At 34.8% G+C, this 25,673-nt stretch overlaps 1 protein-coding gene across 9 annotated transcripts in view; it reads left to right on the forward strand.

The window, feature by feature from the left end:
* DPP10 (dipeptidyl peptidase like 10) overlaps positions 1–25,673 on the forward strand; it is a 1,311,492-nt gene that overhangs the window by 1,138,398 nt on the left and 147,421 nt on the right. For 8 of the 9 annotated variants that reach the window (XM_032638357.1, XM_032638358.1, XM_032638361.1 and 5 more), the window contains 2 exons: positions 13,241–13,293; positions 13,394–13,475. In XM_032638357.1, the coding sequence (XP_032494248.1) occupies positions 13,241–13,293; positions 13,394–13,475 (135 nt within the window). The remainder of the gene's footprint in view (positions 1–13,240; positions 13,294–13,393; positions 13,476–25,673) is intronic. The other variant, XM_032638362.1, reaches the window with a different exon arrangement.

A 25,673-nucleotide genomic window follows, 5' to 3' on the forward strand; every position in this document is an offset into this window, starting at 1 on the left:
GGGAAGCCCCATCACATTGTTTTGATTACTGTAGCTTTATAAGAAAATAATTGTGTGAGTCCTCCAAATTTGTTCTTTTTAAAAATTGTTTTGAATTTCCTCTTTTGTCTTGTTTTGTTTTCCCTTCTGTATACATTTTAGAATCAGTCTGTCATTATGTTTTTTGCTGGAATTTGAAGTGGAATAGTGTTAGATGCAGAAATCAGTTTTGGGAGACTTGACATCTTAAGTATACAGAGTGTTCCAATCCATGAATACCATATATGGCAATATACTTAGGTCTTCTCTTTTCTCATCAATGTTTGGTAGTTTTGATCCTGCACATATTTTAAAAATATTTATATTTAAGTATTTAACCATTTTTGACACTATTATAAATGGCACTACTTTTTGGAATTTAATTCCCATTTGCTCATTGCTAGTATATTACTTTTGGACTCATTTTTCTATGCTGACATTGTATTCTTTGACATTACTATACTCACTTATCAATTCTAAAAAATACTGTAGATTTCTTGGATTTTCTACACACACAATTATGTCAGTTGAGGATAGAAACATTTTTTTTTCCTTTCCAATACATATGTATTTTATTTCATTTTCTTGCACTGAATAGGAATTCCAGTATGATGTTCAGTAAGAGTGGTGGGAATGTAAATCCTTGCCTTGTTTCCAAGGGTTGTGTGTTTAATCTTTTACCATAAAGTGTGACATTAGCTGTATGTTTTTGTTAATGCTATTTATCCCATTGAGGTGTTTCCTTCTAGTTATGGTGGCTCAGGGTTTTTAATCATGACTGGATATTAAATGTCAAAAGATTTTTCTGCATCTATTAATATATAATGCAATTCTTAATTGGTCATTGGTAATGTGAAGTACTATAATAATTTATTTTCAAATACTGAATCAGTCTTACATCTAGAATAAATTCCAGTTGGTCATAATATATTCTCCTTTTATCTGGTATTGGATTTCCTAGAATTTTTTGAGGAGTTTTGCATCTGTGTTCACAAATAATATCGATCAATTATATATATATATACACACACATATATATATATATATTAATGCTTTCATCTGTTTTTGATATTAGGATAATATTGGCCCTATAAAATGAGTTAGGAAGTATTCTTTCTTCTCCTATAGTCTGGTAAAGTGTGTGTTGATTTAATGTTCATCCTTCAATACATGCTTAATAAAGTACCAATGAAGCCTATAGTTTTCTTTGCTTCAAATGTTGATTAGCTATTAATTTAATTTCTTTAACACATGAGGGACTATTTAATTACCTATTTAATATTTAGCAAAAGTCAGCAGTGTTGTATCTTTCAAGGAATTATTTCTAACATTTTTAATTTTGTTTTTGATCTGATTATAGCTTTATTAACATTATTGATCATAGTCCATTGATGTTTTAAGTGATTATTGATAGGTATCTACTTATTGCCATTTTGTTACTTATTTTTTGTTTTTGTTTGCTCGTTTGTTTTTTGTAATTCTTCCTCTGTTCTTTTTTTCTTCTTTTAGTATTTTTCCATGTGGTTTAGTGACTTTGTAGTGGTATGCTTGTGTTCCTTTATCTTTGTTTTTGTATATCTGTTGCAGGTTTTAGATTTGTGGTGACCATGGGGTTTATATATGTTAACCTATAACTATATCTACCTGTTTAAACTGGTAGTCATTTAAGATCAGGCACAATCTAAAAGATCAAGATTTTTTACTTCCCTCCCCCCATGTGTTTTTGATGTCATATTTTTGATGTCATATTTTACATCTTCATGTTTATCCCAATACTATTTATTAATAGTTTTATTGATTTTATAATTTTTTTTTTAATTTTCAATTAAAAATTAAATTAAAAAAATTTTAATACTAGCTTATTTAAGTGGTTGATCCTCAGCGTTTACTATGCATTTGCCTTTACTAGAGGGATTTTCCTTTCCTTTAGATACTTACCTCTTGTTGCCTTTTCCTTTCCACTTAGAGAAAACCCTTTAACATTTATTTTAGGGTGGGTTTAGTATAGATGAACTCTTTTAGTTTTTGCTTGTCTAAGAAGTTATTTATCTCTCCTTCAATTCTAAATGAAAATCTTGCTGGGTAAATTACCTAGGTTGCAGGGTTTTCCCTTTCAATGTTTTAAATATATCATGTCACTCTCTTCAAAGTTTCTGCAGAAAAATCAGCTGCTAGCCTTATGCGGGTCCCCCTGTATGTGACTTTTTTTCTCTTGTTGCCTTTAGAATTCTCTAACTTTAACTTTTTCCATTTTAATTATGACATGTCTTGATATGGGTCTGTTTGGGTTCATTTTGTTTGTTAACCTCTATGCTTCGTGTACCTTGATATCTGTTTCCTTCTTCAGGTTCAGGAAGTTTTCAGCCATAATTTCATCAACCCCTTTCTCTCTTTTCCTTGTGGCACCCTTATAATGCAAATGTTGGTATATTTGATGTTATTTGATGTTTATAACTGTTTATAAACAGTTATAAACTATTCTCATTTCTTTTTTAATTTGTTTTTCTTTTTGTTGTTTTGATCGGGTGATTTCCATTATTACAATTTCCAGATCATTTATGTTTTCTTCTGTATCACCAAGTCTGCTATTAATTCCTTCTAGTGTGTTTTTCCTTTTAGTTAATGTATTCTTCAATTCCAGTTGGTTCTTTTTTATATTTTCTAGTTCCTTGTTAAAATTCTCACTGTGTCCATCTATTATTTTCCCTGATTTAGTTTGCATTTTTATTACTAATGCTTTGAACTATTTATCTGATAAGTTATTTATTTCTGTTTCACAGTTGTTTTCTCTTTTTCTTTCTATTGAAACAAATCCCTCTGTTATCTCATTTTGTTTAACTTTCTCTGTCTCTATTAAATTTGGTGAAAGAGTTAGCTTTTGTGGTCTTGAAGGGGTGTCCATGCATGGGAGCCTTCTCATACAGTCTGTGTATGCCTGGTGACTTTGGTGGGAGAGAGAGATATAACATGAGCACAAGTTATGTTTTAACCCAAGGTGTGCTATCACCTTGGTAGGAGGTGGGGCCTGAGATGGAGGAGCTAGATCCAGAGCCAGGTGTGAGTTGGGGCCTCCCCTATGCTCCGTGGCCATCACTGCTCTATCAGGGGCAGGGTTGGGTCCCAAGTTGCTGGAGCAGAAGCCCTGAGGGGCAGGTCAGTCTGGTTCTGTTCCCTCTAAGTGTGTGCTCTCCCCTCTTCCAGCACTGGCACATTTGCCCCAGAGGGGATTAGTGCTGTAGCAAGAGGGCCTGGAGCAGACCCTTGGCATGGGTGTGGGCATGAGCTGTAGCAGTCCTGCCCCTAGTCAGAGTTCCCTGCTGCTTCTGATGGGCTGCTTCAGTAACTGCTAGTAATGGCTGTCCACACCCTATTCAGGTGCTGTTCTGTTTCTGAGCTGGCTCTGTCCCTCACAACTGAGCAGTCCCCTTACCCTTGCATCCCTCATCCTAGTGTGGAGCTGCATTGTGAAGCAACCAGGACCAGAGTGGTGCTCTACTCAGGCTGGGGTGTGCACCAGGGTAGTTGCAGGAAGCCTGCCAGAGTCCTGTACTATTTCAGTCTCCTTTCTCCCCCTGGTTTTGGGAGTAAGCAGGTGTGCACTTGCTCTTCACAAGTGAAGTCTAGATTTTTTACAGCCCTCCTGCTCATGTCACCCTCCTCTTCTGTGTCCCCTTGCAGGAGCACAGGTCTCACCCTGATTGCTCCTCTTCCCTTCCTCCCAGACTGTGTGTGGATCCTTCTTACAACCTGGGTGTATAGGAGTCTTTCTGCCAGTCTCCAGTTAGTTTTCAGTGAGAATGGTTCCATAGGTAGATGTATTTTTGATGCGTTGAGGTGAGTTCCACATCATCCCACTCCATCATTCTGATCTCTTCCAACTACCATAATATTGTAAGAGTTTAAGGAGTAAAAATGTGTCTAAGACTATCTAGATAATTGACTTACCTGAAAACTGTATAATTAAAAAACAATGTATGGATTCCTGGTGCAGTGTTTAAGAATCTACCTGCCAATGCAGGGGACATAGGTTCGAGCCCTGGTCAGGAAGATCCCACATGCCACAGAGCAACTAAGTCCGTGCGCCACAACTACTGAGCCTGCACTCTAGAGCCTGCGAGCCGCAACTACTGAAGCCTGCACACCTAGAGCCCGTGCTCCGCAACAAGAGAAGCCACTGCAATGAGAAGCCCACACACCGCAACGAAGCGTAACCCCCGCTCTCCGCAACTAGAGAAAGCCCGCTCACAGCAGCGAAGACCCAGTGCAGCCAAAGATAAATAAGTAAATGAAAATAAATTTATTTTAAAAAATGTAGTTTACAATGACTAAGTTAATTGGCAATGTGTAATAAAGGTTCTAAATAATTAATCATATAATTATTTTAAGCATGATGTCCTACTAATAACAACAACAGCAGCAACAACAACGATAATAATAATGGTTATTGAATACTTAAGGTATACTAAGGACTTCACAACCATTATCTCAGTTAATCTACACAGCAAACCTACGAGGTAGGTCGCATTATCATTCTTATTTTCCAGATATGGGACCTAAAGCTCCCCCTGTCCAAAATGCAGCTCACTAGAATTTAAATGTAGTAGGCTGCTGAGCATAAATTCCAATAGCACATCAGTCCCCTTAATCATGTCATTGAGAAAATTATATTTCTTTTGTCCAATTTTTTGTCATCTACTTGTCCAGTATCTTCTGATACTTTCTTGAATTCCCCATGCTATATTCTCATAATCCTAGTCAAACGGTGATTGTTTTCTCACATGTGGGCTCTTATATCTAATTCAGAAGTTCAAAGCCTCAATGAGGAAGAATTCTTAAGTTAAGGAAAATACAGCACCTTCCTCAATGTTACTTAAAGGGGTCATTTTCCTTACACAGCTCAGTGTGTAATACCTGCTGTCAAGTATTTATTACCCTGAGCCTGGCTGCTTCTTTCTTTGAACCAGGAATGGTATTTGATACCTGTGTACTTCGATCAAGAGATTCTGCTCACAATACAGCATTGGGAGGTGATTTTAAAACTTTCCACATTTGCTTATAAGAATAACTTCTTTAATGTAGTCTAAAGTGAACAGGATGATTGATTTCACATTAGGGAAGAACATTGACTCTGAAGCCCTTTATTCATGTTTTATAATGAAACTTCTACAGCCTCTAGTTTTTCTATTCAGTCACCTTGGCTGTAAACAATGGGAATTTTCATAGAGCAGAACAGCATTTCCCAAACCTGCCTGACAAAAAGGATGACTGCAGGCACACAGTAAAATGCAGATTTCAAGGTCTCTCCTAGGTGATTTCCTGGAATTCATAATTTTACAAAATTCTTCTAATGATTTTCATGATTCAGAAAGTTTAAAGAATATCACAATACATTTTTTTTAAAGGGGAGAAGGGAAGGATAATTTGGATTATTAAGATACTAATTAGTCAAAGTGCAACACTGGGCTTCTAGAATCAAGCAAAAGTGGGCACAGAAGTGAAGAAAACAGACCCACATAGTTCATTTTTTTACAGTTTTCCCTGATCTTCTGATTTTTGGTATAAATCATATGTACTATCTCCCTTTTGCAAGTATTATATACTTACAGCATGTAGCTTTCTAAGAGGGAGAAAAGGTCTGTTTTTGTACCTTAGGCTCCGGTACCTACACTACCTGATGGTTTCTGGATGATCTGTGTGGCATTTTCAAGGCTCAGTTGGTTTGGTTGACCTTCAGGGCTAAAGATTTGGCCCCTTCAGGAAGAAAGTTCTGCTCTTAGTAATAATCAGATTGGCATGGGCCACTTGCCAGTCCAGATGAATACACATGAAGTGATTGAGATTGAAAGCCAATTCTTTATATATTTGATTTTCATGACATCAGAAATCTTACAAATAGAGGGGTCAGAGGGATTTTATGTTGAAAGTCAGTGGAGCATTACCTTTGCTATGTGGGATGACAACTTTCTTCAGATATTATTGTCACCATTAGAGTAATTGTTCTGTAAAGTTTTGTCTCAATTTCTGTTTCCTTTGAAAAATAAATATTTCCTATCAGCTTAGAATTCAGGTCATTTTTCATAAGCAGCGTATAAAAGCACACTAATTTTTTATGGATGTCTGTGTATATTTTTATCCTGGGGTTAGTTATTCTCAAATATTTTCAACCTACAACCGTTACCTTTAATAAGAGTTCTTCTCCATTAACACCTTCAGTAACTTCCCATCCTTTATTTTTTTTTAAATTTTATTGGAGTAGAGTTGATTTACAGTGTTGTGTTAGTTTCAGGTGTACAGCAAAGTGATTCAGTTATAGATATACATATATTCATTCTTTTTCAGATTCTTTACCCATATAGGTTATTATAGAATATTGAGTAGAGTTCCCTGTGCTATACAGTCGGTCCTTGTTGGTTATCTATTTTATCTGTAGTAGCATATATACGTTAATCCCCAGCTCCTAATTTATCTCTCCCCACCATGTTTCTTCTTTGGTAACCATAAATTTGTTTTTGAAATCTGTGAGTCTGTTTTGTAAGTAAGTTCATTTGTATCATTTTTCAAAATTAGATTCCACATATGAGTGATATCATATGATATTTGTCTTTCTCTATCTGACTTACTTCACTTAGTATGATAATCTCTAGGTCCATCCATGTTGTTGCAGATGGCATCATTTCATTCTTTATTTATGGCTGAGTAGTATTCCATTGTAGAAATGTACCACATCTTCTTTATCCATTCCATTGTCAATGCGTGTATCTTTTTGGATGTTGGTTTTCTCTGGATCTATGCCCAGTAGTGGGATTGCTGGATCATATGGTAGTTCTGTTTTTAGTTTTTTAAGGAACCTCCATACTGTTCTCCATAGTGGCTGTATCAATTTACATTCCCACCAACAGCATAGGAGGGTTCCCTTTTCTCCATACCCTCTCCAGCATTTATTGTTTGTAGACTTTTAATGATGGCCATTCTGACTTGTGTGAAGTGATATCTTGGGGTTTTGATTTGCATTTTTCTGATAATTAGTGGTGTTGAACATCTTTTCATGTGTTTTTTGGCCATCTGTATGTCTTCTTTGGAGAAATGTCTATTTATTTAGATCTTCCACCCATTTATTGATTGAATTGTTTCTTTGACATTGATCTGCATGAGCTGTTTGTATATTTTGGAGATTAAACCCTTGTTAGTCACTTTGTTGGCAAATATTTCCTCCCATTCTGTGGGTTGTCTTTTTGTGTTGTTTATGGTTTCCTTTACTGTGCAAAAGCTTTTAAGTTTAATTAGGTACCATTTGTTTATTTTTGTTTTTATTTTCATAACTCTAGGAGAAAGATCCAAAAAGATATTGCAGATATACAGTAGGTTCTTATTAGTTATCTATATTATATATATAGTAGTGTGTATATGTCAGTCTTAAAGATTAAAGAAAGTAGACTAAAATATTGACAAATATTACTTATACCTTAAATTCCCTCCCATATTTATTTTCCCTTTCTACCAATACCTGTTGTTCACAAAACCTTTTTTAATACAATGTCTTAAAAGGATTTTTGTAGAGCTGCATCTTGTAATTTTGTGAACCATATTTACTACATTAGAGTATCCTACCTGATGGTCTAGTTTTTCATTGCATAATAAAGATAAAAATGTCCAACAACAGAACCACTACTTACCGTGAAAGGTATTCCATTATCCTAGAACAAACTTGGCATCATTATACCACTTACTTCCAAGAGAAACAAACACCCTTTTGTCTACATTGTCTTTTCTCTCACTGCCATTTTTTCATAAATACTATTTATTCAGAGACCTGCTTCCTCATAGTTTAGTTTTCCTAACTGTTTGAGTCAATGGCAAATCCATAATCCTATTTTAAATATCCTCAAGGCCATGAAAAAGTATGCTATTTATTCCAATTCGGCAGTTTAACTGCAGTGCACAAAAGTTCGGCACCCAGAGATTTAAGCGTTTAAATTAAATTAAAGCGTTTAAGCGTTTTAAGCGTAAATTACTAAGGCACCCTGTTCTTTTTTCTTGTAAGTGTAACTCTCCTTGACATGAATCCCCATAGATGTCTTAGGCAATAAATGATATTCCAAGAAAATGTGAAAAAGCTAAAGGAGAAGGGGATTTACATTTTTAATTTGATATATTAGATCATCTTTCAATGAAATCTCTTAACTGTGATAATCACAATTAATTCATGCCTACTCGTGTCCATAAATCTTTCGGTGGTATCTTTAAAGGTCTTTCAGAAATAAATCTTTTGCAAAGCTGGAGTCATGCTTCCCATCCCAGCTCCCTGAGAGAGAGAGAGTACAGAGAGATTAAGTCATAATATGGGTTGTAATCAGACAGACGTAGGCTCAAATTGTGGCTCTGTCTCCTGCTTAAACTTTCAGTGCTTCCAGAGCCTATCACATGAATTATGAATTACAGTTTCTACTTCCTGAGGTCGATTTAAACATAAGTGATATATGTTGAGCACTCAGCAGAGTCCAGTATATAGTAAATACTCAATTCAATAATTATATTAGTTCCTTCAATGCCAAAGTCAACTGTTATCTTCCCTATGATTGCAGGCTTGAAACAGATTACAAATTGCTTCTTGGAAAGCTTATGGTTTATAATCTGCAAGTTCTAATTTAACCAAGACCTGCAACTGGAGCCCTTTATACTAATATAATATTTCCTAACTTTGTCACCCCAAATGGGTCAAGAACTCTTTGGGGGCAGGGTTCATGTTTATTACAGTCTGCATTTGGCAAGGTACTTAACTTAGAAGCTTGCATATAATTAGTATTCACCACATGTTTATATACTGACAGACAACATATAGGAGTAAATAAAAATTATCAATTGATACTCTTTTGTATTTTACTCTATTTTAAAAATGAGTTCTATCCCCATAATAATTTTTTTTTTGAAATGGTACCTAGTGTAGTGCCGGTGTCAAAAAGATTACTTAACAGACATTTGATAACTGGATGTAGCTAGTTTTCATTTGCAGAACATGAACACCACCACTGTGGGTAACTTCTGTATGTTTCTTGTGTTTAAGTTCTGGCAGGCCTTCCTTCAATATGCCTGTTTTTTTTTTTTCTTTCTTTCTTCCAGTAATATCTCATGCTATGTCTGTGTTACGTGTACAGGTAGTCTTCGTTTTTTAAAGATTCTGGAATTGCAAACATACCTATTTTCTAAATTGTATTTGTAACTTCAAGATCCATACTTGCTGCATGTTCTCAGTCATTCACAAACATGTTCAGAACAGCAGAGCATCTGCGTTGCCTGATGCACACTTTCCCAGCTGAGATCAAAAAAGGTGATGCAAGGTCTTCTTGTTCCAGCTTTCATACCGTAAATTAGCGTCCTTTTCATGGTCTTTTAGTGCTATTTTTTCAAAAATGTTTGTGCTTTTTGTTGATGATTTTGCTGTTTAAAATATTCCCAAGCACAGTGCTGAAGTGCTGTCCAGTGTTATTAGGTGAAGGAAGACTGTGATGTGCTTTACAGAGAAAGTACATGTGTTAGGTAAGCTTCATTCAGGCATGAGTTACAATACTGTTGGCCACGAGCTCAGTGCTAATGAATCAACAATATTTAGTGTTAGATACAGTGTCTTCACGTAAAAAAACACGTGAAAAGATGGTATGTATTGATTGGTCGATGAAAATGTAACCAGAGACCCACAGGAACCTAACCCTATATTTCTCCCAGGAGCAATCATTCAGTATTTGCTAATTCAGTGTTTACGATGACTTATAGAGCATAACTATAGCAAACAATGATAATTAGTTATACCACTCATGGTGATTAATATTTAGTAATCAGCCTCTTATAGGGTCCTCAAGTAAGGTAGAGGTGGTGGGGATCAGATTGGTTTGCAGGATCTTATGATGCCTTCTGTACCTCCCAATACATTTTGGCATCATGACACTGAATGTCATCTCAAGTCCAGCTTCCAGGAGTAAGCACTGATCACGTTTTTACATAGTATATCTCAATTTTACCCCACACCCACCACCTTTGCTATAACTATTCACGCTCTGTAACAAGCAGTGGAACATCATTTGCAGAGATGGGATGAATATGTAATTTTTGACTGTGAAATGTCTTTGTCCCCAAGGATCTCATCAAATGTTCAGTTCGGCGCTCACCATGCAACAGCCAATCATTATAGGAAAAAAAACTGTTTCTGACATCAGGGACTCCAATTTTATCCTCTCATCGTAAAACAAGACCTACCTGGCCAATGTAGAAGAGGAACATAGGATAAAAGGAAATGAGGAGTGTTAAAAAAGAATAGAAATGTTATTCAAGGAAGGAAAGAGAAAGATGCAGATTAACACAGACTGAATGTAGCCCAATGTGCTTCAATACAGATGTTCAGTAAAGCTAAGTCTAATTCTACTTGAAAACTCCCCCTTTCAGAATCTCTGCAACACTATGCAAACAAACATAAAGAAATGTCTACCTCTAACTCTGTTGAAAGTCTCTCCTATCTTACATTCTTTACATTCTGTGGTGGACATATAATGCAATTTTAATTATGGAAAACTACAAAGTATTTGAGATCTTCTGGGAGTACACACACACACACACACACACACACACACAAACACACACACACACACACACACACACACACCAAGGGCAGTGGATTTAGTGGAAAGAGTTCTAAGCTAAGAAAAAAGGGCTAGGTTCTAATTACCTGTAAATGGCAAGCTGCTGGCTTTGTAGGGAACCTATAGTTGAGGCTAAATCTCTGCAACTTGTTTGCGGTGTGTTTGCAGCTTAGGCAGGATTAACTTTTTTTTAATTAAAGTATAGTTGACTTGCAATATTATGTTAGTTTCGGGTATACGACATAGCGATTTAATATTTTTATAGTTTATGCACATACAATATTATTAACTATATTCCCTGTGCTATACATTACGTCCCTGTGACTTATTTTATAACTGGAAGTTTGTACCTCTTAATCCCTTTCACCTGTTTTTTTCATCTCCGACCCTCCTCCCTCTGGCAACCACTAGTTTGTTCTCTGTATCTGTGAGGTTAAATTCTTTATTGTGATCTTCCATCTCAGCATACCAGCTGAGAGAAACAAATGCTGTATTAGGCTAAGAACTACAAAGCAGAAAGTGGATTTATATATCCCTCTCTCTAAATCCCATCATTGGGAGACCGTCGAAGTTCTTTGGATTCATACATCGAGAAGAGCCAGCAACCTCTATAATTCTGTATTATATAAATATGATAGAGACCAACATTCAATGGTTATATCCATCCAGTTTTGTCTCAGTGGTTATTTTGACTTGCTTTGACTAAAACAGTAGTACACAGGAACTCTCAAGATGGATGTGAGCCTAGAATTCAGGTACAGTGTGTTAGGTGGTTAACAGATGGGATGAATAGTTTCTTTTCACCCATAACGTCATTGATACATTTGTCTGCTTTGAAGACCAAGTGCTCACTTGGCAGTTTGCTTTGGCAGCAGAACTTTCTGAGTTGAAAAAAATGTTTATAGAGGTGGTCACATTTCTCACCTCTTTGTCAGCTATAGTAGTAGTAAATTTGAGATTTAAAATTTGTAGTCAAATATGGAATTTTATAGAACACAATATGAAAGCCAAAATAGACACCAGGAAAAGTTATTTTCACTTCTATGACTCTATAGTGAAGGCAATCTCAGATTTAATAGTTATTCCAAAAGAAATGGAGGAATAAAGCTTCATTGTAAAACACAATATTATAACAAATGGGGGAAGGATTGTAATTTCAATGCAAAGAGAGAACACTAGTATTGCTTTACAGAATATGTGGCCAATCATGTTTAATTGAAGCTATTGCAGTGAGAAGTAACAATTTGACTTCTAGGGAGTTTCAATTGACAGTATTATATTTGTGCAACGTACATCCACTACAGGAATAAAAGAAACTTTTATACTTGTATGCTGAAAAATGGAAGTATCAACATAAGTTCTGTAAATCTTGCAAATAATAACAATATAGCTAGATGGAAAAAATTTTCTTCACTAGATCCATCCACATAGCTTAGAGAAAAAGAATTTCATTGAAATATCACATACTTATCATCTCTTTCCCTAACCCGTCTTTTGCAATTTTCCTCATTCCTCTGTATTCTACTATTCCACCATCTTTAATTAGTAAGAACCAAAATATAGGGATATCTTTGCATCATCCACTATGTTCCTTAATGTCATCCCATCATGGATGCTGTGATCCTTGGGAAGATGCCCTTTAAAAAGAAACAAGGCTCTTTATAAGATGGCACTAAAGTCTCTTGAAGATACATACTTGCAACCAACTACTTAACACAAACTTTTCAACTATTTCTATGAAGGGATTGGGGTGTTACCCCATTTTGTCTCCACAAACACTTTAAGCTGCAAGAGTTTTTCCCCATCAGAATCATTACTCAACAAATATTGATTGCATGTTGCATGCAAACATGACACCATATAAGGTAATGTGGAGGATGCAAAGGCAATACGCACCTGGACCTGACAACATTTTAGTGGGAAAAAGAAACAAGTACTTAAAATATTTATCTAACTTACGTTACAGGGTGAGAATTGTCCTAAGAGTTGAAAGTAAACTGTGAGACAGATTTCTATTGAAGGCTATGCAGAGGCTATAATGGAAGGAGGGGAAATTTTCACCTGAGTGAGGGTAGGATGTCCTAAAAAAAAGAAAAAAGAGAGAGAGAGAGAGAGAGAGAGAGAGAGAGAGAGAGAGAGAGATGCTCAGGTTACTCAGGATATACAGAAGGAATTTGTTTAAGGTAATTGAAGTATAGACTAGGTGAAAAGAAGTAGTGGATGTTAAGGGTGGGAAAACGTGTAGGACCCAAAATACCAAAACCCTTGAATATCACTGAAGTGGTTTGAACTTTATTTTATAGGCAGTGAGGAATCACTGAATATTTTAAACAAGTTAGCAAAATATTCAGAATCATACTAAATATAGAGTGTGGATTGAATAAGGAATGAGATTGATGGTAGAAAGAAGGATTAGGAGGTTATTACAGTAAGGCTCAGAAAGGGTAATAAACTCCAGAACTAGAATATTTTACATTTTGAATTCTCTCTAAAACCAATTTTAGATTTCCTGGATTTTATCAAAAACATATATACCCATTAAGATGGAGCCTTTATTCCAAACTAGGGTCTATAATGCTTCTTTTTTTTTTCAGATTTTTCATTATTCGTATACTGCTTCATATGTGATTTACAATATACACACTAGGTAAGTTCTTTGATTTTCTGGTTTCCATGAGCAACTGTCCAACTAAATTGTTGATGTAGGTGTTAATTTGTTCATGTAAAAATATTTACCTTTTTTCAAGGGAAGTTTGGGAGTTAAATCCTCCAGAAGTAGAGGACTCCGTCTTGCAGTACGCGGCCTGGGGCGTCCAAGGGCAGCAGCTGGTAAGCACAGGCATTGGTATGCACTGAGTACTGTCAGCCAGGGCCCTATGGAAAATACTTACAGAAGCCACTCATAAAAATTGTCCTATTATACTGGATGATTTTAATTTACCTTAATATCTTTTATCTAGTATTTTAATTTAAGAATATATCAAATAGTACCAGTATAATGTTATCAACTAATTAAAAAGAAAAAAGTTTATAATGTGTCATTAAACTGCTAGTTAATAATAAAACCCAGAAGAGATCCAAGAATACTAGGGCCTAGTTCTGTAAAATTTCTATTACATAATGTTTTATTTATTCTTAAAGCACTGTTCATGGCAAAAATTTAAGATGGAAGTCTACACTTGACAATGTTCTCTTAAGACATTTTTCTCATATATTTTGGAATTATCACAAACTCAAAAAGAGAGTGATTGATGTATAAAAGCAGTTTGAGCTTCACAATATTCTTGTGTCTCATGGGTGCCTGGATATAGACTTTAAGGGAAAATTGCTCAGGAAGTGGTATTGCTTGCTTGTATGGCTTGAGCATGCTCAAAAGTACTACACATGGCCAAACTGATTTCTAAATTGTTTGTGTGTTTGTATGCTTACTAGCAACAATGTGAGAATCCCCTTTGTTCCATATCCTCACGAACACCTAGTTTTTCCAGACTATTATTTGTTAATAATGACATTATTGCTTCTTCCATTCCAATTTTTCTGCTTTCTAATTTATTAAATTCTTCTTGCACTAGCTACCCTATGAATGTGCCTAGTTATGGTGAGGTAGTTTCTTTTTTTGTGGGAAGATTCTTAAAAATGTATTCTATTATGACTGTAACAGTAAGGTTTAGATTTATTTTTGAATAAGTTTTGGTAATTTATGCATTTCTAAAAGTCCATTTCACCTAAATTTTCAAATTTTTAGCATAATATTTTTATAACTTCTTAGTGTTATTTTAATCTTAGCATGTGTTGCTGTATTTTTTCTTGTTTCCTAATATTATTTGTAAGTACTTTATTTTCATGATCAACTTTGGTTGATATTTATAAATTTCATATTTGTCTTCTCAAAAAGCCAAATTTTAAATTTATTTGATCCTTTCTAGTATAATGTTAGTGTCCTCTTTTTCTGTTCCAATAAAACATGGAAGACTATAGAATTTTCTTTAAATGTTGCTTAATCTTCATCCAACAATTTGATAGTAATACTCTTAATAGTATTTAGTTAGAATATTTAAAAATATCTATTGCATTTTCTTATTTCAGGTGTGTTATTTTGATGTTTGTTTTTAAATTTACAAACATGTGAAATGGGTTTTGAAGCTAATTTGTAAAGTTCAAAAACAGATCTTTGTAATAGTCACTTAGAAAATGATGGCCTAATGGCTTAATGTAAACTTTTATAAATGTTTTCCCTGCGATAGGTACAGTGTTTTATATGTGCCTATTGGGTCTATCTTAATACATAATTATGTTTTACATAATACATAAATTAAAGTTAAATAAGTTAAAGTACGTAAGACTTTAACTCCTTAGTAGTGATGGTGGATATATGGTCTTTTTCTTTAGTGTTCTGTAGGTTTTACATTATATAATTTGAACTATGCTTTTAAGAATGAGGGGTGTTAAATGTTAAATACGTCTTTTAGTAAATTGAAATTCTTCATATTCTTATCAATATGTTCATCTTATTTGCCTTTAATAATTCTGATCAACCAACCCTAACCCTAACCTTTAACAGAAGTTAGGATCCTCTAGTTTTGTTTGTTTGCTTGTATTTACTTAGAATTGCTGCTTCAATAACAGCTGAGTGGGTTGAGGTATGTTTTTTAATTTCCCATGACCATCATTTCATTATGACAATTTAGGAAATATAAATATTTTCCTTAACAAAGTGCATATTATTAGTTTTATTCCATTTTATAAATCTAAGAAATACTTTCTTAAGCTAATTGATGAAACAGGTATTTCACATCACAATAAGGCTGTGGAATAATGTACTATAACTAAACAGTGCATCTTTTCATTAAAAAACTTCTGGACCCTGAAATATTCTGGACGTGAATATACCTGAGATAGAGTCTCGGCCAGTGGTTGGTTATGTGACTTTGGCCAAATCATTTTTCCTCTCGGCACCTCATTTTCATCAGTAGTAAAATGAAAGCATTTGACTGTGCTTTCTGACCTCCCTCATATTACATTCTATATAATTCTAAATATTATATTCTATATTTAACTGGGATTATTTAAACCTTAAAGGTTTACCAATAACATTGAGAGAAACATATACAAAGTTGCCAGACATTAGACCTGAAGCTTCTTGAACATCTTTATGGTTACATGTTATAAAGAAATCCTGTATAACACAGTGTATTCACTGCCTTATCCACACTAAATGGTTGAATAATTGATTAAATTATTATGAAGAAAACAAGCCAGTAATTTAAAATGAAAAAATATTGCAGTGGTTCAAATACCATAGATTATAGACAGTATATTTGCATTTATCCTGTGTCTATTTTAGACATTTAAAACAATGTGTTTAATATACCTATGTAGGGCTGTCTCTAGATCCATTCCATTATGATATTCCTGAAGAGTGGCAGCAGAAGCTGCCTAAGACATGCTAGATATGAAGATGCAGGTCTGATTCAGAGAAGTCAAGGATCAGTGTATTGATGGACAGTGGTGAGTGGGCACCAGGAAGTGGGCAGACGCTGTAGTCCTACTGCTTCACTCTGCTGCTGTCAACAAGACAGCTGGTCCATTAGGCCAGAGGCAAATTCTAAACACACAAAATGTTAGAACACAGAAACCCCAGATAACTTCATGTTCGTGTCACTGGAGAGTCCTTAGGAAAAATGTATAAAACTTTGATTAGTTTTAAATGACTCTTTTTCTCCAAGCCTGAGAGCAACCTACACCTGTGCCAAAATAAGTTTTATACCCTAAAGGAAGTAGTATTAGTTGTATGCATTTTCTTTAATGATTCGTATTTGTTATTGATTCCTTATTCTTTAATATATTTGAGAAAATCATAAAAATACTAAAAATTTACAAAAATCATAGATCCTCTCATGGGGGTCATTTTGCAGGTGATTGAATCCTCATCCATTACTTACTAGCTGTTGATTTTGAGACTATTAATCTCTACATGCCTTAGTTTTCTTATCTTTAAAATGGTGACAATAACAGTGCTTTACTAATAATGCGATTCTGGCATTTAATGTATAAATACAAAGCATTTTGAAAAGTATCTAGCATATAGTATTTTAGAGGTGTTTATTTTTACTGTTTTAAAAGATTTTAAAAAATGTGTCACTTGAATTTTAACTTCTTCAGGAATTTTGGTGTTACTAGTTTTTTTGAGAAATAAGCCTAAGTTCTTTGTAATGGCATTTTCCAAAGTCATTTGGGAAAATTTTGGGATAAGTTCCATTCTTGTTGAGGTTATTTTTTGTTTAAGTAAACATAAATTCAATATAATTAAAGGGTGTGTCTCTGCAAATGGCTAACGGTCCATTTCATGTGAATATGACAGGCTTTGTCACTATTCGAAGCCACCAGCAAAAGTCAGCGATATGATTATACCAGAGATGAGCCACTGCAATACTTTAGTTTTGCATTAAATTAATCAGAGTCCTGTAGTGTTTATAAACTAAGAACAATTGATTTTTTCATCCTTAATTCTCACTCCCTAATTTTATTTGCTGTAAAATAAATCCTTGGCTATAGAGAAGAAAGGTAAGAGATTGGGCATAATTTATAGATAAAGAGGGTCTGAGTTAGAATTCAAAGGATGGAGAATTTTTTAGTAACACTAGGTGTAGGGGAAAACAGTTTGGTTGTGGCCAACTTTGTGGGAAAAAAACCTGACACAATACAGCATGTATTATTTAGAGAAGGCAGTGAGTAGACCACTTCAGCTGTAGCAAATGTTTTATAAAAAGAAATGGTGGATACTGAAGCAGGAAGAAATATGTTAGTCATTCAGTTGAAAAGAATTCTGGTTTAAGAGGGCGTAGCCTTTTTCTTTCCAAAATAACTTCATCTTATAAAAGTTAAAATCACTCATTGTAGAACATTTGAAAAGTCATATAATTATATGAATTCATGTAAATTCATATATAAAAGTTAAATATACCTCATCTATAATTTTACCGTAAGAATCGAAAGCTTCTAAAAGTCAGATGAAGTCTGAGCATAAGAAGGAAAAAACATTTCACTGATTAAAATACACTCTCTAGAATCAGAAAAAACTCAATTCAAGCTCAGATTCTGTTTTTTGTTTTGTAACTTATGGAAGGTTGAAAGCTTTAAGCTTAAACTTGCTCATTTTAAAAATGAAAGAAAATCATAACTACTCCCAGTTTTGCTTGAGGTTTAAATGAGATAGGTAATGTGCACAAGTCAAGATTTTCCAGTAAACAGTATTAATAGTGTATATAGCTATATATGTATATGTGTATTCAGAGAGAGAGAACTCAAACAATTATGGGCGCTGTCTGGCTGGCTGGAAGATTTAATATCACAGTCTTGAGCTGCAGTCGTGAGGCCTTCAACTCATTGGATAAAGACCAACCACATTATTCCTTACTTAAAATGAACTGATTGTAAATGTTAATCATATCTGCAAACTGCTTTCACAGCCAGACTAGTATTTGACCAAACAGTCAGGCACCATAACTCAGCCAAATTTACACATAAAATTAGCCATCACCGCATAGTAAGCACTCAATAAATGACAGCTATTAATTTGATTCCCACTTGTCCTTTCATGTAATAACATAATTAATTCAGAATTTCATCATCTTTCCCCTAAAAATTTTTGCAGCTTATTTTCTAACGTCCCTTCTTCAATTGCTAGCCATTCTAATTCACACCTGCAGAGATATGGTCAGCAATGCAGATCCTTAGCAATTCCCACAAGGTTATGAAATGTCACTGAGATGACACACAAAGTCATTGATGTGACACACAAGATGTGACTAAGTTGTCACATCATCTGACTCCTGACACTTCATCACAGAACAAAGCACAGATGTTTTTCTACCTGGACCAAACTCTGTAATTTCCAGAGGGTGACACAGGGCTGCTTTGTGCTCCGAGTGATTCCCCTTTCTATACCCGTTGTTTTCTTTTCGTCAGAACTCTTTGTCAAATACTTTCCCTCCTCTTCTCTGGTAATTTTTCCAGCTTTTCTACATCTAAGTGAATTGCTTACTTCTCAAGATTCTAATATTGTTCTATTTTATTTCAAATTTTTACAGTATTTTATATTATTTATTTACATTGCTGTCTTCCACCACTAAACTGTAGTCTTTTCCAGAGCAGACAGAAGAAAGAATATGCTAAATGTCCCTCTCTTCTCTCTCTCTCTTTCTCTCTCTCTCCTTTTATCTCTCTCTCTCTCCCTGCCTCTGTCTTCCCCTCAGCTTCCTCCCCCTTCCTTCTTCATAAAATTCATCTTAGCACGAGGCAAAATGTAGATTTAATAAGAAACTAATGAAAGGCTAACAGTTGTTTCCATGGATAATGGGATGCCAAAGAAGGTTTTGAAGATGGCATAATATGAAAAGAAATCATTCCTGAAAAGACAGGTCTGGCAGGAAAGTTTAAAATACAGTGTAGGTAACTGAGTCCAAAGGCAGAGAGCTAGGTTTAGAGGCCATTAGTATAATCTAGAACTGATTTGATAGATAACAATATATTTAAGAGATGAACACATCAAGTTTTAAACTGAGATCTAAAATTTGCAGCCCAACAATAAAAATTGTCTTATAAATACTTATTCAAGTAAATTAAATTATGCATATATGTATGTTTTTACAAATTTTTGCAAATAATCTCATTTTAGACTCTTAATTCATTTAAACCACTTTATTGAGTACAAATAAAAGATTGAGGGCCTCCCTGGTGGCGCAGTGGTTGAGAGTCCGCCTGCCGATGCAGGGGACACGGGTTCGTGCCCTGGTCTGGGAAGATCTCACATACCGCGGAGCGGCTGGGCCCGTGAGCCATGGCCGCTGAGCCTGCGTGTCCGGAGCCTGTGCTCCGCAACGGGAGAGGCCACAACAGTGAGAGGCCCGCGTACCGCAAAAAAAACACAAAAAACAAAAGATTGTTTTTTGCATTGAATACATACAAAAGACTATAAAAAGACTATAAAACTTGAGATGAAAATAAGTATACACTCATGAAACCATCAGCACCTTCAATGGCATAAGCACATCCATCACCTCCAAAAGATGTTTACTGCCCTCTTTAATTTTTTGTGTGATAAGAACACTTAACATAAGGTAGACTCCTTCTTTGATATTGCTAGTACTTTTTCAGTCTATTCAGGATAAAATAAGATCACCATACCCATTCTTCCGATGGCATAAAGCTTTAAAAATATCCGGTGTGTTACTTAATTTATCACAATTTAGGTGTTTAGAGAAATCACTTTTCTACATTCATTATCTGTATTTTTGAAGAACGTAATGTTTAGGTAATTCTCCAAATACAATTTATCAAACTTTCCTATCACCTACATTTTTACTTACTAGAGATTTACCTTAAAATTGTATTAAAATCTTAAGTGATTAGCAATGGTTCATTGCCTCTAGGAGAGTTTCAATTTCTTTGGTGTAACTGCTTAAGTTTTCATTAAGATATAATGAAAATTTAACTAATTAATTTCATTAATTAATGTAAACATTTTGAACAATTTTATTGACTTTTCCAGGGTGACTTTAACCCTTCTTCGTTGAAAGGCAGATGTTTAAGGTAGCATTTTTCAAACATGTTGCTGAAATCTCATGTCCCCTACTAGAAATCAATATGATTTTGCTTCATAGGGCATTGTGTTTTTCTCCAGTATAAAAGTAATCATTTTAATTGTCATTAAGATGTATTCAAGAAATACATGATAAGCATTTGCAAATATAAGATATACATGTGCATACTCATACACACACTACACACACACACAGTCATATGCACACACATTCACTCCCTGCTGCTGGTGTCATGTACACTTGGAACGAAAGTCTGGGGTTTAGAGTCCTAGCATACCAACATACCAGAGGTGACATAGAAGTAAATAAAGAAAAGCAGCCATTGAGAGTCAAGGTCTATTTCAAGTCAGTTCTTCACTGTGGTGTGTGTGGTGTGGTGCTCATTCCTAGGTAGTACATTGGTGCAGGAAAACTACCAGAAAATTTATACCATAACATCCTCAAGTGTTTGTCATGATGACCTTTTCTCTTATAAATGAATTTGCACCTTTTTTTAAAACTCCACTTAGGGCTTCCCTGGTGGCTCAGTGATTGAGAGTCCACCTGCCGATGCAGGGGACACGGGTTCATGTCCCGGTCCAGGAAGATCCCACATGCTGTGGAGCGGCTGGGCCTGAAAGCCATGGCCGCTGGGCCTGCGCGTCCGGAGCCTGTGTTCCGCAACCGGAGAGGCCACAACAGTGAGAGGCCCGCGTACCACAAAAAAAAAAAAAAAAAAAAACTTCACTTATTTTCATTAGTGGTGATAAATGAAAAACAAGGTTACTTTTTCATTTTACCCAGGACAAAATCTAATGATTGTGTTTTTAGTTCCAGGAAATAATAAAAGCAATCCTTCTTATTATATTCTAGTATTAGACACACCTAAGGTCTAATGGGTCTCACTTCAAGTTTGGAATCAGGAAAATCAATATCAAGAAGCTAATATGTTTTCTATAATCAATATTTTGACTGGGGATAACTGATGAACCATAATAGGATAACTATGTTTGGATTTAACAAAAATACCTTGAAACTACCTCAGCCATTTTGACTGATACATTTGCATTGTATTCGGGTGTATATTTACATTAGTATATCACGTAGGCAAATGTGACAGGAAATACATTCTCATATAAGTAAAATATGGTAACAGTATAAGTGTACATGTGTAAAGAAAAAATATGCAATTACAGTGTACAATTTAAAAGAAAATTAATTTGCCTTGCTGTGCAAAGGCAAATTATTAAACAGCATATTTATGACTTTTCTACCAAATTTCTACCAAATTCAGATTTCCAAAAGAAATGGAAAATGAAATTACTATCCTTTATAAGCACACATTTCAGATTATTTCCCTCCAGTTAAGTGTTGCTTATTTCAATGTAAGGAGAAAACTGAGCAACTTGCATACTGTTAGCTATACTCGTATTGCTTTTAAATAAAGGCTTTGCCCAGGCCTTATCAGAAGTCACTTGATAAGTATGTGTTGACTTGACTTTGATGATTGCCTTGGACTGTAAACAAACTCTCTGAAGGCAGGAGCTCAAATTCTGTAATTCTGATAGCATGTATAACTGTATATTGAACTATGGAGTTAGCAGGCATGGGTTTTCCATTGAAAATAATAAAAGAGAAGCTGCTTAGAGAAGATGTTGTAACCTGTGCCAGCATCTGCAAATGGAAGATACTTAGATGCTGACGGATGCAAGGCCAGCCCTGACCTAGATTTAGATCTAGACAGTGATTAGAAATATTGCCAAGCTTCTATCTAGTAATAATAATAATCATTAAAAAGCAAGAAAAGAAAATCAATTCACTGTATGCTATTTGAGAATGCCTTTTTCCTATGCTATGTTTGTAATGTTTTATTCAAAATTTAGAAAAATCAAATGGAAACCAATACTGTCATATAAAGTACCAGTTTTAATGATGGAATATCAGAAATGTACTTATCTCTTCTGGGGGGAGGTGGTAGTCTCTATCCTAATTTAAAGTGCTTCATTTGGTTTAATCCAGCATGAAATATAAAATTTCATAGAGCTTCTAACTAGGTCTTATGAACTTGTTACTTATTACTGGTATAAAAGGCACAATGTCTATTCCAGGAATTCACAGAAAATAGACTTAAAGGTGAGAATACTCACCTTTGGGAACACCTACAACATGGACCTCATCTTGCAGGGGGAATCCTCTCTGAGGTGATGGAGCAGTTTCCTAGAGGAGGTAACCAGCAAGTTGAGTTTTGGAGTTATATACTGGTGCAAGATTTGGACCTTTATTTAAAGGCGTCCCTCTGACTATAAGGAAGCTCTCAATATGAAAAGAAATAGAGTAGACTTGTATGCAATCACATGCTTTAATTCTTTTGTTTATACTTTTTTTTTTTTTTTTTTTTTTTGCGGTATGCGGGCCTCTCACTGTTGTGGCCTCTCCCGTTGCGGGGCACAGGCTCCGGACGCGCAGGCCCAGCGGCCATGGCTCACGGGCCCAGCCGCTCCGCGGCATGTGGGATCTTCCCGGTCCGGGGCACGAACCCGCGTCCCCTGCATCGGCAGGCGGACTCTCAACCACTGCGCCACCAGGGAAGCCTGTTTATACTTTTAATAACAGAAAACTATAACTATTATTTCCAAATGTAAAAAGATAATAAAGCAAACTAGGAATATAAAATGTGTTAGCAGACTTATACTAGAAAAAATAACCATAAAAACTCACTGTAATAAAACTCCCTATATTTCCCTTAACTTATATTTAAGCAATTTTGAGTTATTTAGTAATAATGAGGTAAATGTAACAGCCATATCTTTTCCCCCATTTGTTTGTTTTCCAACATAAATAGCAATTTCTGCAGCACTTCTTGTCTCATGCTGTTCCTAACATTGAATTAAATAATATATTGTGGAGTAAGAGCCCGAGAGATTCTAGGGTTGCACATTTTTAAACTATAAATCTGGATCATACATAATCCAATGTACTGAATACTTTGGACAGTTCCTGCTAAGCAAACCATTTGAATGGAGTAACAACATAGATGATGATCAGTGAAAGTTTCTAGATATTAGACTCCTTCTGTTTCATTGCAGCTAAGCTTTTGCATATCTATTATTATTACTTTTAACCTTTTATCCTACAGTGCTGTCAAGTCATAGTCCTTCAACGGTCTAAATAAAAACTTTAAAAATAAGATTATAGTAGTGTTTTATTGTAAGATGTGACCCATGCTACACAACCCCTGAGGTATAAAGATTCTAATTAGGAAAAGTTCAGTATTCTAGTGATTTACTGTTCTTTAGTAAACGGCATGAAGAGAACTCTCTGAGAGAAACTGTGCTCTGCATTAATGTCAAGATTCCTCATGTCAGAAATAACTCCGGGCATCCTTTACATGGTGTGGTAGAGGAGCTCTTCCCTTGCTCTCCTTCTTAAGAACAACAAAGAAACTGAACATGTGAAAAGAAACTCTATATTTTATGATATTTTGAATTGACCACAGCCTAAACTATAGTCTCTGAGAAACATGAAGTAATAATTCTCCAGAGCCAGGAAAAGATTGAAAGCAGATATATACTTTAGTAGATTTCAGAAACTCAGAGAAATAGACAAATTGAAAATTTTAGCTGGTAATTTCAACACTTGTCTTCCGGTTAAAGATAGAACAACTGTACAGAAAATCAGTGAGGATATAAAAGATTTGATTGACACAATCAATCAACATGACATAATTGACATTTACAGAACACTATACCCAAAAATTACAGAATACAGGGTATTTTTAAGTGCTCACACTGGGTCATAAAACAAGCCTCAATAAGTATAGAAGAATGGGAATCAAACAGAATATTGAACCACAAAGGTATTAAATTAGAAATCAAAAATAAACATAAACTACACACACATTCTTATTGGGCAACGAATGTATCCAATAAGAAATATAGTACTATATATCTAGCAATTCTAAATATAGAATTTATCCTGTGGATATGTTGCACATAGACCCAAACACATAAAAAGAAAATTCACTTGAATGTTATGTACAATTCAAAAAGCAGAATAAAAGAATAGAAACAACTTAAGTCATCATTGTGAGACTAATAAAATATATTAGGGTGCATAAAATATTAAGAAGCCATTAAAATTAGTAGGATTCTTCTACATGTGCAGATATGCAATGCCATCCACTAATAAACGTGAATATAATTAATCAGTATGCTTTCTTTTTAAGTCATTGTAAATTTTTGAGACTTTGGTTCCTTTGGGTCTTATTTCTAAAACCAAGGTGTATTATCTTGGTAGCTCATCCAGTTTTAATCATATGGTTAATAAAACATGTATTAAACAGTTCAGTTAGCATGAATTCAGTTCTGGTAGCATCTATTACTCCCAAATGTGATGACCTTCAAGAATTTAGTTAGTAAAATGTAGAAAACATTTTCTATAAAAAAAAAAAATAGCCACTTGAGTTTTTAAAGAATAAGAAGTTTGTCCTTAGAATCTGCTGTGTTAGTCACTAGAGAATTCTGTTGGAGTGAAATTAAAGAACGGCTGAGACATTTAAAATCTAGAAGCAGAAGATGATAAATCAAGAAATACTTTGGACAAAACTACAATAGTTATAGCACAATAACATGCAGATAAGGCTAGTCGAATGCATACATTTTTTTTTTTTTTTAAATGAGGGAAATAGTGGGTTTGTTTCTTTGGAATCATGATTTTGGCCCACGGGCCCAGCCGCTCCGTGGCATGTGGGATCCTCCCAGACCGGGGCATGAACCCATGTCCCCTGCATCGGCAGGCGGACTCTCAACCACTGCGCCACCAGGGAAGCCCTAAAAATAAAGAGATTTTACAGAAGAAAAAAGTTATTTGAAAAGACTTTGAAGGAAGATCTGATTTATTTGCTCTGGATGTTTGGCTTGTTGTATCAGAGAATCTAAAAGGTGAAGAAAAACAAAATAAGGGATCTGCTGGGACAGAGAAGTGTTGGCTTGGTTGGCCTAGAATGTTATGGTGACTAAATATTTGGTGGATTGTAAATGCTGTTTTTAAGAAAAATATGAAAATTTTGCTCTAAATCAATCAATTCGAGTCAATCCTTGATGTTTAATTTCTCAAGATGAGTTTTATTATTGCTACTGAAGTTTGCTGACAAAAAGTTTACCCATATCTTGGAGAAGTGTTAATGCAATTTGAAAGCTGTGAAAATAATAGATCTTTAAGGATACAAATAATGATACAGTTACCAGTTAATTTTTATTTAAGGTGATAAGACTTACTTTAAATTGCATTTTTAAAAGTTTTAGAATATTTGGCCTGTAAGATGTTCTGGTTTTTTTTTTAAATTGTGGTCAACTGTATTTAGGAAACGTTATATAATATCATGGATTTCAGTGTTTCAAAATGAAATTAGCAAACTTTGAAGGAACCTGAATTGAAAGAAAGAGAG

Source organism: Phocoena sinus, chromosome 7 (assembly GCF_008692025.1).
Source record: "Phocoena sinus isolate mPhoSin1 chromosome 7, mPhoSin1.pri, whole genome shotgun sequence".
Classification (NCBI taxonomy): Eukaryota; Metazoa; Chordata; class Mammalia; order Artiodactyla; family Phocoenidae; genus Phocoena; species Phocoena sinus.